The sequence below is a fragment of the Halyomorpha halys genome, unplaced genomic scaffold (assembly GCF_000696795.3).
Source record: "Halyomorpha halys isolate HHAL.00 unplaced genomic scaffold, Hhal_1.1 Scaffold901.1, whole genome shotgun sequence".
NCBI classification, from domain to species: Eukaryota; Metazoa; Arthropoda; class Insecta; order Hemiptera; family Pentatomidae; genus Halyomorpha; species Halyomorpha halys.
Window position 1 is genome coordinate 415,970 of NW_027106556.1, and position 16,726 is coordinate 432,695.

At 29.9% G+C, this 16,726-nt stretch overlaps 1 protein-coding gene across 5 annotated transcripts in view; it reads left to right on the forward strand.

Moving 5' to 3' along the window:
* Positions 1–16,726, forward strand: part of Lpin (phosphatidate phosphatase LPIN) — a 57,390-nt gene that overhangs the window by 29,539 nt on the left and 11,125 nt on the right. For 3 of the 5 annotated variants that reach the window (XM_067044930.1, XM_067044928.1, XM_067044932.1), the window contains exons 2-7: positions 8,527–8,714; positions 10,204–10,367; positions 10,643–10,907; positions 10,994–11,210; positions 11,579–11,666; positions 15,224–15,295. In XM_067044930.1, coding sequence (XP_066901031.1) covers positions 8,527–8,714; positions 10,204–10,367; positions 10,643–10,907; positions 10,994–11,210; positions 11,579–11,666; positions 15,224–15,295 — 994 coding nt within the window. Of the gene's footprint in view, positions 1–7,998; positions 8,220–8,526; positions 8,715–10,203; positions 10,368–10,642; positions 10,908–10,993; positions 11,211–11,578; positions 11,667–15,223; positions 15,296–16,726 lie in introns of those variants that run through there. The other 2 variants (XM_067044931.1, XM_067044933.1) reach the window with 2 other exon arrangements.

Below are 16,726 nucleotides of genomic sequence, written 5' to 3' on the forward strand. Positions count from 1 at the left end.
ATAAAAATTGCGGGATGGAGGGAAAAGTTTAGACCCCAAAATAAGCATACGCTTTTCAGCCAATCTGATATAATTGGAAGCAGCTAGTTGTGTCGAAATGCATTGGACTGGGAAAAATACACATTGAAATACACCCCATCCCAATCTGATGATCTTAAATACAGTGTAAGTCGATTATTTTCGAGTAAAATACAACACAAATAGAACTTTACATAAATTATATTGCAGTCTACTTCAATCTCAATTATAATTTCAGTAAAATTATAATTGTTCCGTCACTGAACTCCGGAAATCTTTTAAAATTAATTGAGCTAGAAATTAGTAATCAGTGATCAATTAAACTAGCAAAATAGTTGGTACACAAGCCAATCAAATTGTGTATATTTTTCAGCTCTCAACTGAAAGGTCAACTACCCACTTTATACACAATGGCTGGCTGGCAATGGATTTTAAACTCGTCCTTCCTCGCAGTAGATATTGAATGTAATAATAATTCACTATTCTCCATCGATGGGGCAACTTATACCGCAACATCAGTTTAAATTACTTTACAATTTACGAAAATAGATCGTTCAATATTTCGCGCACAACCTAAACATTCCAACAATTTAAACTAAATTTCCCAACTATCTAGGAAATGAATTTGAAGAATAATTCCTGAAATTCGCACTCTACCTGAACCTTTCTAAACAACATTTATGAGCTATTTTAGGTTTTGTGTAATGTTTTGTCACATTTTTCGTAGTTTTTTTTAACAAGATTAGGAATTTTTTTTTTGAGATTTCAAATTACAGGGGGAGGGGGTTGACACTCCCCTTACTATTCCCAAGACGGAGTCCCAGAATATTTCAACGAAAGCTATGCAGAAAAAAAAATTGAAAACTAGGTCTATGACCACAATAATTTATTCTGGCAGAAGAATAACACAAAAAGAGAGAGGATGAGCTTATATGGGCACCAAGGACAACGCTAGGATATTGAGAAGCACTGTTTTACACAATGTTCATTTTCTGCAAAGTCCCCCTCCTAAAAGAGCGAATCAAAACCCTTTAGTTCCGTTACGTCACAGGTATTAGGTCATTGCCGACAGTGAACAGCTGGCGACGAGATGCCTACCTGCTCTTTGAGGCTTTACTATCCAGCTAGCTGATCCTCAGGGCTGATATGACAAGCAATGTGGTGTGTCTCGTAGTGGGTGCGGCATTCCGGTGTTCTTGTGGTACGTATCGTTAGAGAATGGATCATTGCTATGGTTGCTGCTTGCTTCTTGTTATATATCATGCTAGTTTGAAGTAGAAAATGTAACTTTATCGACGATAAAGTTTTGTACTTTCACTTGCTTGTTTGAAATATACATTAAGGGAAATTATTGCGATCGTGCGAAATTTCGGATTCGAGTTTTCGATTGAAATACATTTTTTTGGTCACCTGGGTGCAAATAACCTAGTCTCGCAAAATCCTCAAAAACATAAAAAATCGTACAAAACTGACATATGCATGGAATGTGGCAGCAACTTTTCGATGAAATTGGCCGATCAGAAGTACCGCCTTATGAAATCAATTTTTTATATTTTTTCGAAAACGACTCTAACAATTTTGATTAAACTTAGCATGACATCGTGTAATTAAATCATTTTTTTAATATCAGCTAGGCCTGATTCTCATTAAAATACTGTGGCAGGGCTTAAATGACGTATTTAAAAAAATATATTATTTAAAATATATAAAAATATTTTATATTTAAAGAACCTTTAAATTTGTTATATGAAAACAAATAAGCAGTTCTCATTGTTATCTACAATAATCTTAAGATAAATACTAAATATAAAAGAATTTCATGAATAACTAAAGAAGGAAACGGAAGAATAGACACCCGATTCGGGAAAAGCCTAAACCGCCCTATCTTTCCCAAATGCATCATTATCCGGCTTCATTATTTTGTTAAAGTGTTGTGTTGCTGATAGGAACAAAATTTATATTAGTTATTCCCGCATCGAAAATTAAATAATTTTGTTAAAAATGTGGTATTAAATTTGTTTATGTCGAAAAATACAAGAACAACCATGACTTCAACACAACCCCACCAATCTACACAAAACCTAGGGGATGTATGTAGAGTGGTAGGTAAAGTCGTGAAATGCGCGCGCCGCGCTATATTGTTTTAATTTTATTTGTTTGGAGAGAGAATATTCCTTATAAGGTTTCTCGTTTTTATCAGAGACGAGAACACACATTCTACTAAAAACGAAACACCTGATTCATCTTAAGAAAGATAAAGAATCTCGAATCACGCTGCTATCAGGAAAATTATTACAAGTTCTCTTCAGAGTACAAAAGTCTACTCAATCACATTAAGAGAGGCTGACAAACACCTTAGATATGTCATAGAGATTAAATATAAAATTATTCACATGAAACTTTAGAATCGGTAAGCTTACACAATGGATCTATTTCCAATATGATTGAATTTAACTTTATTTAATTACAAAAATATACGAATTTATATCTACCGATATCATTGTACCTTTTGGCCTTAAAACTTTATATTTAATATAAAATCAATATCATTGGAAATGCTTTAAGAGAATTGGTAGATGTTCCAAACAATTAAATGGTTATAACTTATCATTAGGGATTTGTGAAGTGTATAAACAATATTTATATGCATCATGTGTGTATTATAATTCTGAAGTAGTTTTTAATTTACAAATTATGGCTCAAAAAATTATTTCTCCCTAAATATTTTTATGAAGTCTTGTTAATTCTGTAAATATGACAGGAAAAATTAATGAATTTCATAGTTTACATAATTCTGTAAGCTGATAAATTGTTTTTAAAGAAATAATTAGAACCTTTTTATATTTCGAATTTTTTATAACTCAAAAATTTTAATTTTTTAATTTACATTAAAACTCAAATGAAGAATGCTTCATTATGGATCAGCATCTGAGTCTAATTGGATTATTAGCAAAAATGAGTTTTTATTTAAAATAAAAATTAACAATTTCGATTATACACCTATCGAACAGAACCGCTACTTTGGACAGCTGGACAAACGACTAACACAAGACTGAAATCCTGTCTTTTAAGTCTTGTGTTAGTCGTTTGCTATCGTATTATTGTTATGCGGCTTTTAGCGAACAAGATTATTAGCTCTATAAAATTATTCTATTTTCAATATTAATTCCATAACTATTTAGTATTTAATAAATGTTTAAATCCAAAGAAAACCCATCAAATCACCTTCACCCTTCGTCGTAAACCACTGCCCTACAGTCTCCTTTAATAATGTTGATCTTACTCCTGTTGAACAGATCCGCTACCTTGGACTACAACTGGACAAACGACTAACCTGGAATTCTCTCACAAGGCTGAAAAGACAGGAAACTGAATGTTGATTTTTACTATTACAGCACTTACTAGACAAACGGTCTAAACTTCCATTTCATTACAAAAGACTGATCTACATGACTGTAATAAGGCCAATCTGGACATACGGAGTTGAGCTTTGGGGCTCCACTAAACCTTCGAATTCCTCTCGTATACAATCATTGCAATCCAAAATCCTCAATGCTCCTTACTTTGTCACAAATAAAATCATACATAGAGACCTTAATGTTCCCTATGTAACCGATCTAGCCCGAACCAGATATCACTCCTTCCATTATAAACTCCCAAGCCACCCAAACCCACTAGTTTCTAACCTTCCTTCCTCTTCCATTCCTGACAATCTTCCGCCTGAAAAGAAGATCGCCACGAGACCTGCTAACGTAAAACATAATTAGAGTGCTACCAATGGGTAGTTTCTCTTCTCGCCTGTATCACTCCATTTTAATTGAGGTAAAATTTACTAAATGTAATATAATGTACAGTTGTAAATATCAATAAATAAATAAATTTAAAAAAAATTGAATTATAGATATGAACTGTAAAATGAAGTTATGTTTTTAATGACATTAAGACCATTGTTCTGATTTCAAAGATACCTCTTAAAGTGCAAAATAAATCTAAAGATGCATGATTACAGAAAGAAAGAATTCAGAAAGTAATGCAATTTTTATAGATAACATAAGTGAAAAATTTGTCAAATCTATTGTGTTCGCTAACATGACATCCCTACCGCTTTTGGTGCAAAGTGCAGTACAGAAATAGTTTGTTGTATCTTTGCTAAGATTTGTCCTTTTAAATGCAATCTAGAATCTTCGGGAAATGTATGGTTTGTACTTATATGAATAAACAAAAAAAAGGTAAACGGTTTTCTACAAGAACTTGGCCAGATTACTTTTTAATAACGTGGATCCAATGTACTGTACTGTATCTTTGTACTGGTCAGTATTAAAGGATTCTTTTTTTCTGAGAGAGAATTTTACACTTTTAATGTGATAGTGTATTCTATTTTCCACTAAATATAAATTTTTATTTTTTTAATTATGCGCAAGTAAAAATTATTTTTCGTCGTGACTTTTTTCTTCTTTTTCTCGGAGATGTACAATACTTTAAATTAAAGGATGAAACTTTTGATAAGTTTCATCATCTACATTAGAACCATTTTATGGTTACATTCTGTAGGAAAATATATTTTTTGGCTGTATATTCGCTATTGTGCACAGATTGTCTATTTTGGTGAACAACTACCGGAGACCGAAACAGTACAAAAAAAAAATTACAACTATCAGTTCAAGAGATAACATGCCACCGAGATGCCAATGGCTGCATTTTTCCCCCTTTTCTTTTCCTTTGTGCAATATTGCATTGCAAGTCTGCCATAAATACTATATTTATCTTCCGCATTCCCCGCGGTTCCTTTATACCTTATGACGGGCTAGGAATGAAACTGGTCATAAAAAGATTTATTAAAACTGTAAGTAATTGTAATTACTATATATCAATTTTTTTCTTATTTAATAATTTTACCCTACGTATTGTATTGTATGGTAAAAAATGTAAATTGTATATTTTACATAATAGATGGAATAAATTCATAATGAAATATTAATATTTTACTGTTACCTCATCCTTACATTAAAATGCTCTTAAGCATCCTCATTTCATCAATAATTCCTTAAATCAATTTTTTTTTTTGTGAAATGTTTTCTAAATTTTAACGTAAACATGACTCATTATTATTCTGATGAAATTATTTATTTAAGACAAGGAGTTTAGCTATGAATCAGCCTCGCGGTGTTTTTCGACCTCCTACTGTCAACTGATAATGAGAATCTTGATAATACGTACTTGCCAAAGGTCTGTCGACATTTAAACGAATATCGGTAAAACCACAGGTTATAGGTAGGTTATTGAATATTATTAATTTATATTCTTTTGTATAATTAATACTTTTCTTCTAACATAATTATAAACGATTTGTAATCAATCTCATGTATGCCATCTTGTTTACTTATTAACAATTATCTACATCACCAAGAATAGTCCATACAAACAAACACCTGTTTTATTTCCCCCGAGTTTATTCTAATTTTCCCTTCAAAGGCTACACTAAACTGCGTAGACACTATCGGCATCTTGATCATGCTGGTTTTAACCTCAAAGGCTTACACATATGTACTTCTTGTATCACCACTCTTGCGATCGTTGACATATATCTTCTTCAACCTTATCTATTGTGGAGATACCAGTCTCAGGCATGGTCTTGCATAGAAGATATATATGATGTATTATTTTTTAAAAAAAAATTATTTTATTACATTAAAGCATCGCTTCTCCTTGTTATTAAAAGAGCTATTTTACAACTTGAAAAGATCTCTTTGTTTTTACTAAGTATGATTTAATCGAGTGCCAATGAGTAAGTTAATTGACTAAAGCCAGTTCCTGTATATTAATTTACCTATCTATTCTATTTATTTTTTTTCAAGTGGTTTGTTTTCATATCCGGGTTGTAAACATTTAGCATTTTTCTTCCATCGTTGATCACTTTGACGTGCAAAGCCAAGGCTGCTTGGACTGAAAATAACGTGTTTATTTCGTATAATTGTGTAATAAAAAACCTTACTTGTAAGGCATATATTTCTTTTTAGAGTTGAGAAAGTGTTTTGTAGAAACGACATCCCTGTGAGCCAAGTCGTTACTTCCTTCATAAATGGACAGCTCTTTTTTTTTTGGCTTTACCTTACTTGAAATCCATCTTCATGGTTTTGTGGCATAAAACGGTGCTTATCATTAATTTATTTAAGTTACGCACCATTGACAATCAAGAATTAAGTGCTTTCAAAAGAATAACCTACTAGAATAGATTCAACTTATCTTAATATCTTCTTTAATTTGAAAAAGATTTAATTTTTCGACAGTCGTTAGCTGATCCCAAGTTCCAGGAAAATATTATACATTTTTTTTTTTAATTTGGATTAAGGCTTATTATCATATATTATTATCATTTTGAATTTTTTATTATCGTTTATTTATTAATTTATAATTATATTTATATTTAACTAATATTTTCATTTGTGGCCCCGAAAACCTGGGTCCTGGGGATTTTGCCCCTTCCTGACGGTGTGCTTGCCGCCATATAAAATTTTACCCAAGAATTAATTCTGGGACTGATCCACTATACTTCGTAACAATAATGAAGTGTAATATGTTTGACTAAAAGTTTTACTTTAAGATTGTCAATATTGAGAATGTTTTGACGCTACCCTTGCAAGACCAAGGCAACAGAGGTCTAATGTTGTGCCAAGATACCGTGCCAAGACAAGTGGGCACAGTTAACAGAGGTCCTCAACCCAAACCACCTGGCCCAAGGACCATTCGTTAGGATAGAACAAGAACTATTGCATAAAGAATCGCTTCGGCTCTCAGCAATATTTTTACTAATAATTATATTTTATTTTCAAACTATACGAAAAATGGTAGGATGTTTGTTACTTGAGCAGGGGGAGTATATGTAACTCCAAAAAACATCACCTCCAAAATCTATAATGATTATAACATAGCGATTACAACAGCACCAAAGATTTTCCGAATAAACCCTAATTACTTTAATGTGAATACCTGATTTTAAAGGTCAACAAAAGTTCCTGATGGTGTTGGACTAGTAAGCAGAAAATCTTTTTAACAATACTTTCAATATTTACAAAGAAATAAAGTAAATATCAATACCTGAACCTGAAGTTTCTTCATTAAGTTGAGCGTTACGCTTTCAAATATTTCGTTAAACAGCATTGGTTCATCTGATGCGCACGCAGGAATCGAAGGAACTTTTCATCAGAATTTAAACGCGCTTGTTGTTACATTAAAATATTACGTTGTTCCATTAATTTTATATATTATTGCCAAGGTCAGGATAGCTTGAATGCAGCAACCGGTACAAAAGACTTGGATGAAAGCAACTCGAACAGGAAACTGATTAGGGGGGAAGATATAACGAAATGAATCATAAAAAACGATAATGAAATCGTGTATATTCAAATACTGTCTCAAGAAAACTCGGAAAATCGATTTTTGATTAGTGAAATCATGAAATACTTCTTCAAAATCTATTTATTTAATTATATTTTTTTCTATCAATATCAGTTGAATCTATCTTGAGGCAATCCTACTTCTCAGTTCATTTGTGATTCTTTTCAACTTATCGATCACAGGAGTCAGATCCCTACGGACTGCGGGGCCCTGGAACCGGACCCAATAGGGCCAGGGGGTGACAGATAACACTGGTGCACCTACACCGTTTTAATCCATTTCGAATATACAAAAAAAAAATTCTATTCGTAGTTTTGATTTATGTGTAATTTAAAAAAGAAAAGAACCACACTTTCATATCATCACCTCGAAAAATGAAATAATTAGAAGCTGCTAATTTTATATAATGGTGAAACAACATCAATGTGAATAATAACTTGCAAATGAGCTAAAATAATTATGTACATATTTTAAATATAGCAAGAAATCGTTGAAGGATCGTTGTTATGGCAAAGATATGGTGTGAGCACATTGCGCAAGCGCATTGATCAGCTGATGCCATGAAACACAGGTGACCTCCGCGCTCAGAACCAGTACCCTACTGTACGTTGGAGTGTGAAGTCCGTAGTGGTGTGTTTGATCCTCCCTGTTATCGATTTTGTTGTCCTTTTCTCATCATCATCAACAGGGGATTTAACAGAACATCCACCCCAGTTAGTCATTAATGAAGTTACATCTGGATTACGATACTCCATATACTATATAGAAGTTATATCGCAGTGTTTTAGCGTCTTATAAATTAAATCGTAAGTAATGAGACATTCAACTTGCATTTCCAGACTTTGCCCTGCACCCTGAAGTTGTTTTATCTTGACTAGGTCAGAATTCAGTCCTTTAAAACTGTCATTATATGAAAGTCAATTTTTTTTTAAATGATTTACTACTTAACTTAAACTTCAGTCTGAAGTTTCATGTTAAAAAAAAAAAATGATAGTATTATATTCCAAAATCGCTTTACAGGAAAAGCTGTTTTATTATCATAGTTATTAATTCATAATCCATCATATTACCCAACTGGTTTTCTTTTTCTTAACATTTATTATCATATTTCAGGCTTTAATATGAATTACTTAGGGAAAGTGATAAACAACTGCAAATACATTTATAATGAAATAAATGCTGCAACACTAACAGGAGCAATTGATGTTGTTGTTGTCGAGCAGCCTGATGGAACATACACCTGTTCACCATTCCATGTTAGGTTCGGAAAGATGGGTGTTCTCCGAAGCAAGGAAAAAATTGTAAGAATCTCCATTTTTTTAACTTATTTTATGAGATTTTTCATAAAACTATGAATGTATAATGTTTGATATTTTGATTAATTTTGCTTTTTATTATTAACAATTAATGTTGTTGTTTATTACTGGGTTTTGACTTATTCTAGTTTATCTTTATATTTCATTTCACTCCATATCTATTAGGAAAGAAATTTTATTTTAAATCTATGAAGTGACAGATGTGATTTCTCCTTAACATTTATTCTGTTGTTAGTTATACTGATTGATGATCAGAATCTCTAATTGTTAAAAATTGCATAAAGAACATCTATGTTAGCCAAATGAATTTTTTCAATGGATAAATTCAAATATTGGTCTCTCACTTCATATTTTCTCCTCTTATACTCTTACTAATATTTAGTTGTTAATGTTTATTCAACCGATCCCATCTCTTGCATATATTTTAAAATCTCTTTCCAATTAATTTATTTGAACAACACATTTTTTATTAAAAAAATTTTAAACCAAATTTGTTCTGTAAGATTATTGCCTAACCACTTAATTTTCATTATAGTTTTCTTGATTAAATTAACAATATACTAACGGACTTTTTATCTCTTTATTATCCATGATACACATTGCAGTCTGTGATAAATTTTCATTTTTAAAAATATATTCTGATCAGAGCTTGCATGTTGAAAACTATTTCACGAATTAAGTGTCACAAAAAAATGATAACAGTTGTTATCATCATTGAGTATATTACTTCTAATTTAATTGATAGTTTTCCCTATTTTACTCTGACCTTGGCTATTGTTTTTTAAATTTATTTATTTGATTTTATTAGTCATTTTTTGTTTGAGTTTAATAGTTTCATGGTTTATACTCAATTGTCATTGTTACAAACAAGATGGACAATTAATTCTTAATTATTGGTTATTTCATAATCCAAAAAAAGAGCCAAGTCCATTTTCCCATTTTTTATATTTATTTATTTTTTTAAACGTTTTTATTGTTAAATTATTGTGAGGTAAAAACAAATTCTTCCAAAATCAGTTAAACCACAAATGATTCAACAGTTTTTTTAAGTAATCCTTTCACTTCATAACAATCCAAAATAAAAAGTGCCTGGTATTGGAATGCAACATCCATTTCTTTATGTTTCACAGTATTGGATTATTTCTCTTTATGATTATTTCAAATACAATTCAGTTACTCCCACTGAATAAAATGCCTGTATTTTCCTGAAATGAGATCTTTTTCTTTAAGTAGAAGAATTGTTGATTTTCTTTTAAAATGTGTCAATGGATCTATTTTCTAAATTATGTTAATTTACTGAATAGTTGTTTATCTTTAATACTTTTGAACTTTATTGTTTAGTACATTGTAAAATGTCAATTAAGGAATTATTGATTAATAATATGATAAACTTATATAGAAAGAAAATAGCATTTTTAATGCCTTTATTTCTTAAAAAAGAAAGAGTTCTAAGCCTGATTTTTTATTCTTCTAGGTTGATATTGAGATTAATGGAGAGCCAGTTGATATTCACATGAAGTTAGGAGAGAGTGGAGAAGCTTTTTTCGTTGAAGAAGTCGAAGAAGAAGTTATTCCTCCTCACCTTGCTTGTTCTCCCATTCCTCCTGATTCTGGAGAGGAAACAGCTGATTGGAATAGGTAAATTAGCTGCTCTAGGAAAAAAAAAATATGGCATATTAAAAAATATATTTTTCTATTAAATTGCTTTAGGTTTTAACTATGTTTTCATAACTTGTAAATTGTTTTTGTTTATAGTGGTTAAAAATTAGTAAAATTAAGTTTTAAAAACAACTATTTTGAGAATTTCTTTTAGTAAATTAAATACAATTGCTTTGTCACAAGATACGGTGTTTTCAGAAACTATAATAGAATAACTGCACAAATATATAATAATAACATTAATTAACTTTCAGATTAGATGATGAGGATCATGGTGGAGGAGGAGTTGGACCTGGTGGAGGTGAAACTCTGAAATCCATTGCTGAAATCGTTATTGATGAATGCAGTTCCCCTGCCCAGCTGGAGACTGATCCTCCTACATCAAGCTCTACGCCAAAGACATTCAGAGCTGAAAAAGTGGATGACGAAATGGTTCTTGGAGGGTCTGTTGAATTTAGGCCGATAGTTGGTCAAAACTCAAGTACCTCATTATCTGGGCTTGATACAGATTTTGCTAAGGTACTTTTATGACATATTGTTGTATTATATTTGTACCTTCCAATGTAAAAAACAAATAATAATAAGAGCCAATTTATATATTTTAGGATGACTCGCCATCAGCAGATGAAAGATTATCAGTGACTAATGTTCCAACTTCTAATAATAACAAGAGGAAAAGGAGGAAGAAATCTACTAAGAAAAAGCAGCAGCAGAAGAGAAATAGTCTACCTGTTGAAGAAGCTAGTTCGGAAGCCATTTTCCAACTGGATGATATAGACTCCATGCAGTCTCCTGTTATTGAGAAACATGTCGAAAAGGCAAGTTTTTAAAAAGAAATTTCTTTTTAGGAAATTATTGTTGAGGGTTTGTTAAGGAATAAAATAAAAAACTATTTATCATGTTTTTTATATATCTGACTGCATCTTATAATATCATCTACATTTTATTAATGGTCAACAACACTTTCATTATTTAATTTGATATAATCTCCAAGATATAAATGTTTCATTCTTATTAGATATAAATGTCTCATTCAACCTCTTTCATGGTTGACTGTTTACTTTGTACTTTAATCATTGTTGTTTACAATATCTACACTTAGCTTAGTGAAAAATCATTTTTATTTTATTTTATTAAAATTATAGTTACTTTATTTATGTTTATATTAAAACTATTTTTTCAATAGGAAGAAACAAAACCTCTTGATCTTTCTTCTGTGCAGCTTGATGGTCATGATATCCATTTTTTCAGTGACACTGAGATCACACCTGGCACGAGGTATCTTTTTTATTTTGTTTATTTTTGCTTTGTTTTGTGATGTTGAAACTTTGCTAACAAATGGTATAAATTATCTTAAAGGTAAAAATTAAAAACAGTTTATCTGCAGATATCTTTTTTTTTATTCTAGCAATGTTATGAATTAATTAATATTAATTCAAACTAATAAAATTGGAATTTGTTTGTTTGTTGGTTGAATGAAGAATTATTTCAAAACTCATTCTTTTAGATAGATAGATGGAAAGCTTTATTTAAAATAAATTAAAATTTTCTTTCTTGATCTATTCTAAGTAATACATTCTAACTTTTTTCTAATAGATAAAGCTGATAAATTTGTGGTTTAAACAGACTAATTTCAGGAACTTCCAGTCCGATTTGCAAAATTATTTTTGTGTTGAATAGACTGTTTATTGAGAAAAGTTTTAGGCTTCAGTACATCATGCTTCTACCCACAGAAACTATAAACATGAATGAATGTGGAAAACTGTTGGCAATTTGCAATAATGCTTCCCTGTTTAAGTATTGTTTACATTCACTATAAATAATGGGTGTGGGACAATTTTTTAAGCATGTGAGAGTCAACTTCGAAAGAAAACTGTTTATCCCGTGGACATATTTGCGCTACCTTCCCTTGCTCAGGTTATACAAAAAACTGGTGTATACTCATACAGTTGAGATAAAGAACTAAAAAGATTGTGTCTGATGAAGTATTTGGGTCATTTGTGGCTGAGCAAGTTGATGCACCAACTTTAACTGGCTCGTGACTGAAGTAGTGTTGGTTCAAATCTGGCCTCAGGTTTGACTTTTATTTCAGTAGCAATCCCAATGAACCGGTACACCCCCTTCCTGTATGTCAGAAAGGGGGTCATAAAAAAAAAAAATGCCAAAAAAACTTTAATTAATATAAAGTCATCATACTTAAAAAGCTTTCTGTCAAGTCAGGTTTTTTTTGTGATTGGTCCTTTTTACTTCATTGATGTGAATTTCAAAACTACAGTGGTGGATACATCAACACCCAATAATAAAACCATTGAAAGTCATGGAAGTTTCAGAACTCCTGCAGTAATTTGTTCATAATTAAAATCAATTTTGATATTAATATCTATTTTATATCCAATTACAATATTATAATATTACAATTTTTTTAATTCATAATATTGAAATAGCATTAATTGAGTTAAATTAAACTTATTTATAAATAATAGGCATGCTTATTAAAAATGACAAATGATTGCCACTGATAATTAAATGTAAATAACATTTTTCAACTCGGGGATGGCTTTTTCTTGAACTTAGCTTCTGATGCTTATCTAACTTTAAATTGCAATTATAACTTTAGTGCAAAGATTTGCTTTCATTATATAAATGTATATTTTTTTAATGAATATTTTTATATTATATAGTAAATTTTACGTGCATTAATGAGGTTATTTTCTTGACTCAAATAACAAGAGCTTTTAATGGTCGCTGTTTATAATTTTCAGTAAATATTATGAATACACTTATATATGCTTCATGCTTCATAATTAGCTTTGCTGTTTGTTTATATTTTCTATATATTTATTTATTTTTATTTCCTCCCTAAAAATATTATGGGTCTCTTTAAACTCCTTTAATCTTTGAGTATTGTATAAATTTTACTTAACAATAAATGAAATGTGTTGCTGATTTATGAAAAAAAAAATACAGTGACTTACCAAATTGACCAAACAGCAGCAGTTTTCATTTTTAAATTATTGTAATTTGTAATATTTATGCTCCAAATTATAATTGAGCCAATAGCTTCAGTTTAAAGACTTTCCAGTTTCTCTTTTTTTTTTTTTTTTTTTTACAGAATTCAATTGCCACTTTTTATCCTTATCAGTTACCCATTATTCTTATATTTTTTTTAAATTTATGTGAATCCCTCCCGTCTAAGACTGACTTTTCTTGCGTACCGTATAAATTACCTGAAACCCACATATCGTTAAATTAGCTAAGTTTTTGTTAAAATTTGTTTGCATTGTCTGCTTTACTGTGCTAGAGTAAATGATCATAGATCAACGACATTAAAAACATATGAAAGAGGTCTAGGCATATTTGATTTTGATATTTCTCTACAGTTTTTTTTTTTTAAAGAATGTTCCTTCTAAATATCGGTATTTTGAAACAAAACACAATGAAAGAAAACAATATCTAGTCCCACTTCTGAATATATGCCAATGTGTTTAATTTTCTTTTAAGAAAAGAAAAGAATTGTATTTTTCTGATGTAAAACATAAATAAATTTCAAGTACTTATATTCAAATGACTAATCTTAAATTATCTAGCATATATTGAGAGTGTGAACAGTTATATTATTTTTCTTTAGCATTGTAGAATATAATCCTGGTATTTAAGCTGGATACTGAATTATCAATGGCTTACTTTACAGTGGTTCTAATTACACTTCCACTAGCTTTAATTTTAGTTTTTATAGGGTAAGTGGAAATGTACCTAGCACCACTGTGAAGTAAGCCATTAATACTATATTTTATATGACCAAATTATATTTATATAAATATTATATTTTCTGTTGACAAATAATCATAATCTTTGTTAATTGTCATAGCTCTATGAATCATGTGTTCATTTTAATAAAGTATTAAATCCATTCTTTACTAAAAATGCATCTCAATTTAAAAAAAAAAAATTTTGATAAAGTTTATGTATCATTCTTAAAATTTGTTCACTTTTTCAAAAAAATTATAATTTTATTTTTTAAATTCTTACAAATGACAACATAAATTTCAATCAAACTCAGTTGAGTAGTTTAAAAAAATAAAACTGTTTTCAATATTTTTTTGTGACTTAAACAATGAGAAAAACTTCAGAATTGTAGGGAAAAATATGTTGTATATCGCTCTAAGAAATTTTCTAAATATGATACCATCGGTTTTGCAGAGCTTTACATAGCTTTAAATAATAACTCCTCTAAAAAATGTTAATAATTTAATGAAATTGGAGACTGGATCTCAGCCTTGTGTGGATGATCAAATAGAATAAGGAAGTACCAGCCTGCCTCGCAGGACACCTATCTTTAATAGAAAATTAGAGGCAGTTTAGATTGAGAGCAATTGGATATAGCTAGACAGTTCTTTAAATTAATTGTTTACTACAGTTCACAGTTTTATATAACAAGAGCCTGATCAATGCTAGAAAATGATAGAGTTTAATTTATATTATTTCTACATTTCTAGATATTTTTATCAATAAGAGGGAAAAGTTGATCGTTGCACTTGAACATACTATCAAAATTAAATAAAATGGTAATTATTTAAATGAATTTCTCAATATTCTGTTCATTAGCCATCCCTTCAGTTGTAACTATTTGTCCATTTTCAACACTAATACTAAATTTCTTACTTTGTAAAAAAAGTTAAGAAAAGATGAAAACTCTAGAAATATATATTTTTTTTTAAATACATGATAGAATTGTCCTCAAAATACATAATAATGTGCAATAGGATAAAATTGTTTCCTTATCTTTACAAGCTATTTTGAATTTCTAATATGGCTTATGCTAAAAATACATTTAGGTGTTGTAAAGAAAGCGAGACGATTTTGGAGACTGGTTTTCACCTACTGAACGGCTCCCACATCGCAGCTTTGTAATTAACTTATTCTTATTAACTTTCGACCAGCCCTTGCATGAATTTGCATGTGCTTGTTGTTTTGATCTGCTTTTTTCAGTTTTTAAAGATAATCACACACTTTATCTCTAATATAATCCTATAAGAATTGTATCTCTAATAGTATTCAACTTGTATGTTAGTAGTATTTTTTACCCTATTGAAATAGTAGTATATTTTGTGCAAAAAGATGTTTTTGTATATATATCAGACATAAATATTCAATTCAGAACTTCTTAAATAATTTTATTATAAAGCATCCAATTACGATGTAAATAATTATTCTGTACAGAACCTGATCGCTGAACAGACTGTGGCAAGGGTCCCAGAAGGTTGTGGATTCAATTCCCAACTGGGTTGGTCAATATTTATTTTGTGGTGGCCTCAAGAAATGAATTTTGACATTCCCACTCTGGGACTATAAAAGTTCTTTATGGAAGACTAGTCCAAAAAAAAAAAAAAAATTATTTCTTATAGCAATGAATATCCTTGTGGGAGGTACTAGCTAAGGTGTCTGATTTGCGAACCAGCAAAAGTTACTATATAAAACTGTTACCACCTCATTTATCTCTGATCTGTTGTAAAACAATCAAAAAGAGAGTTGGTAAGGTTCCTGATTGTATCAGCTCTAATGATTGTCTGGTTCTATTCTCTTCTGAGTAAATTATATAACTATATAATTATTAAAAAGAAATTGAAGATTTCTATGCATCAATAATTATCGATTTTGTTTATTTACTGTGATTATACTTTATATTGTACTTGATTATACCTTATTAAAGTTTCATATTTTACTCTTATAGTTAGTTATGTAAGTTTACTTATGCTTATGTCTGATATGTACACAGACACACACACACACACACACACACATATATATATATATATATAGTGTCTCAGTAGTTACTTATTATGATTTATAAATGTGGTTATAAGCTGAGCCAAAGTGAAAGGTAAGAGGCTTGCTTCAATTTTCCATACAGGTCCCCAGATTTGACTGTTATAATGAAAGTACAGTATTCAACTTTATTTTTTTTTAAACACGAATTCTTCTTTATTTTGTTTTTTATTCTAATTGAGATTTCAGAAATGAAGTTCATTTTTATTGATTTTAAAATTGTTTCTAGTATTTCAAGAAATATTTCCCTTTTCATAGAAATTCAAACATTGAAACCTAATCGTTCCATTACCTTCTCCAGTTTTTAAAAACATATAGTACAAATATTTTAATTTTTGATAAAAGCAAGAAAATATTGAATTAGTGTAATACATTTAGAAACATATTTTTTATTAGTTGACAAAATAAAAAATTAGTACTCTTTGTATTTTAGCACTTAAGAATCTTCTTGAAATGCACTGAAGTGAGTTGATAAATGAAAGTAGAGTTATTAAATGTTATTAATATACATC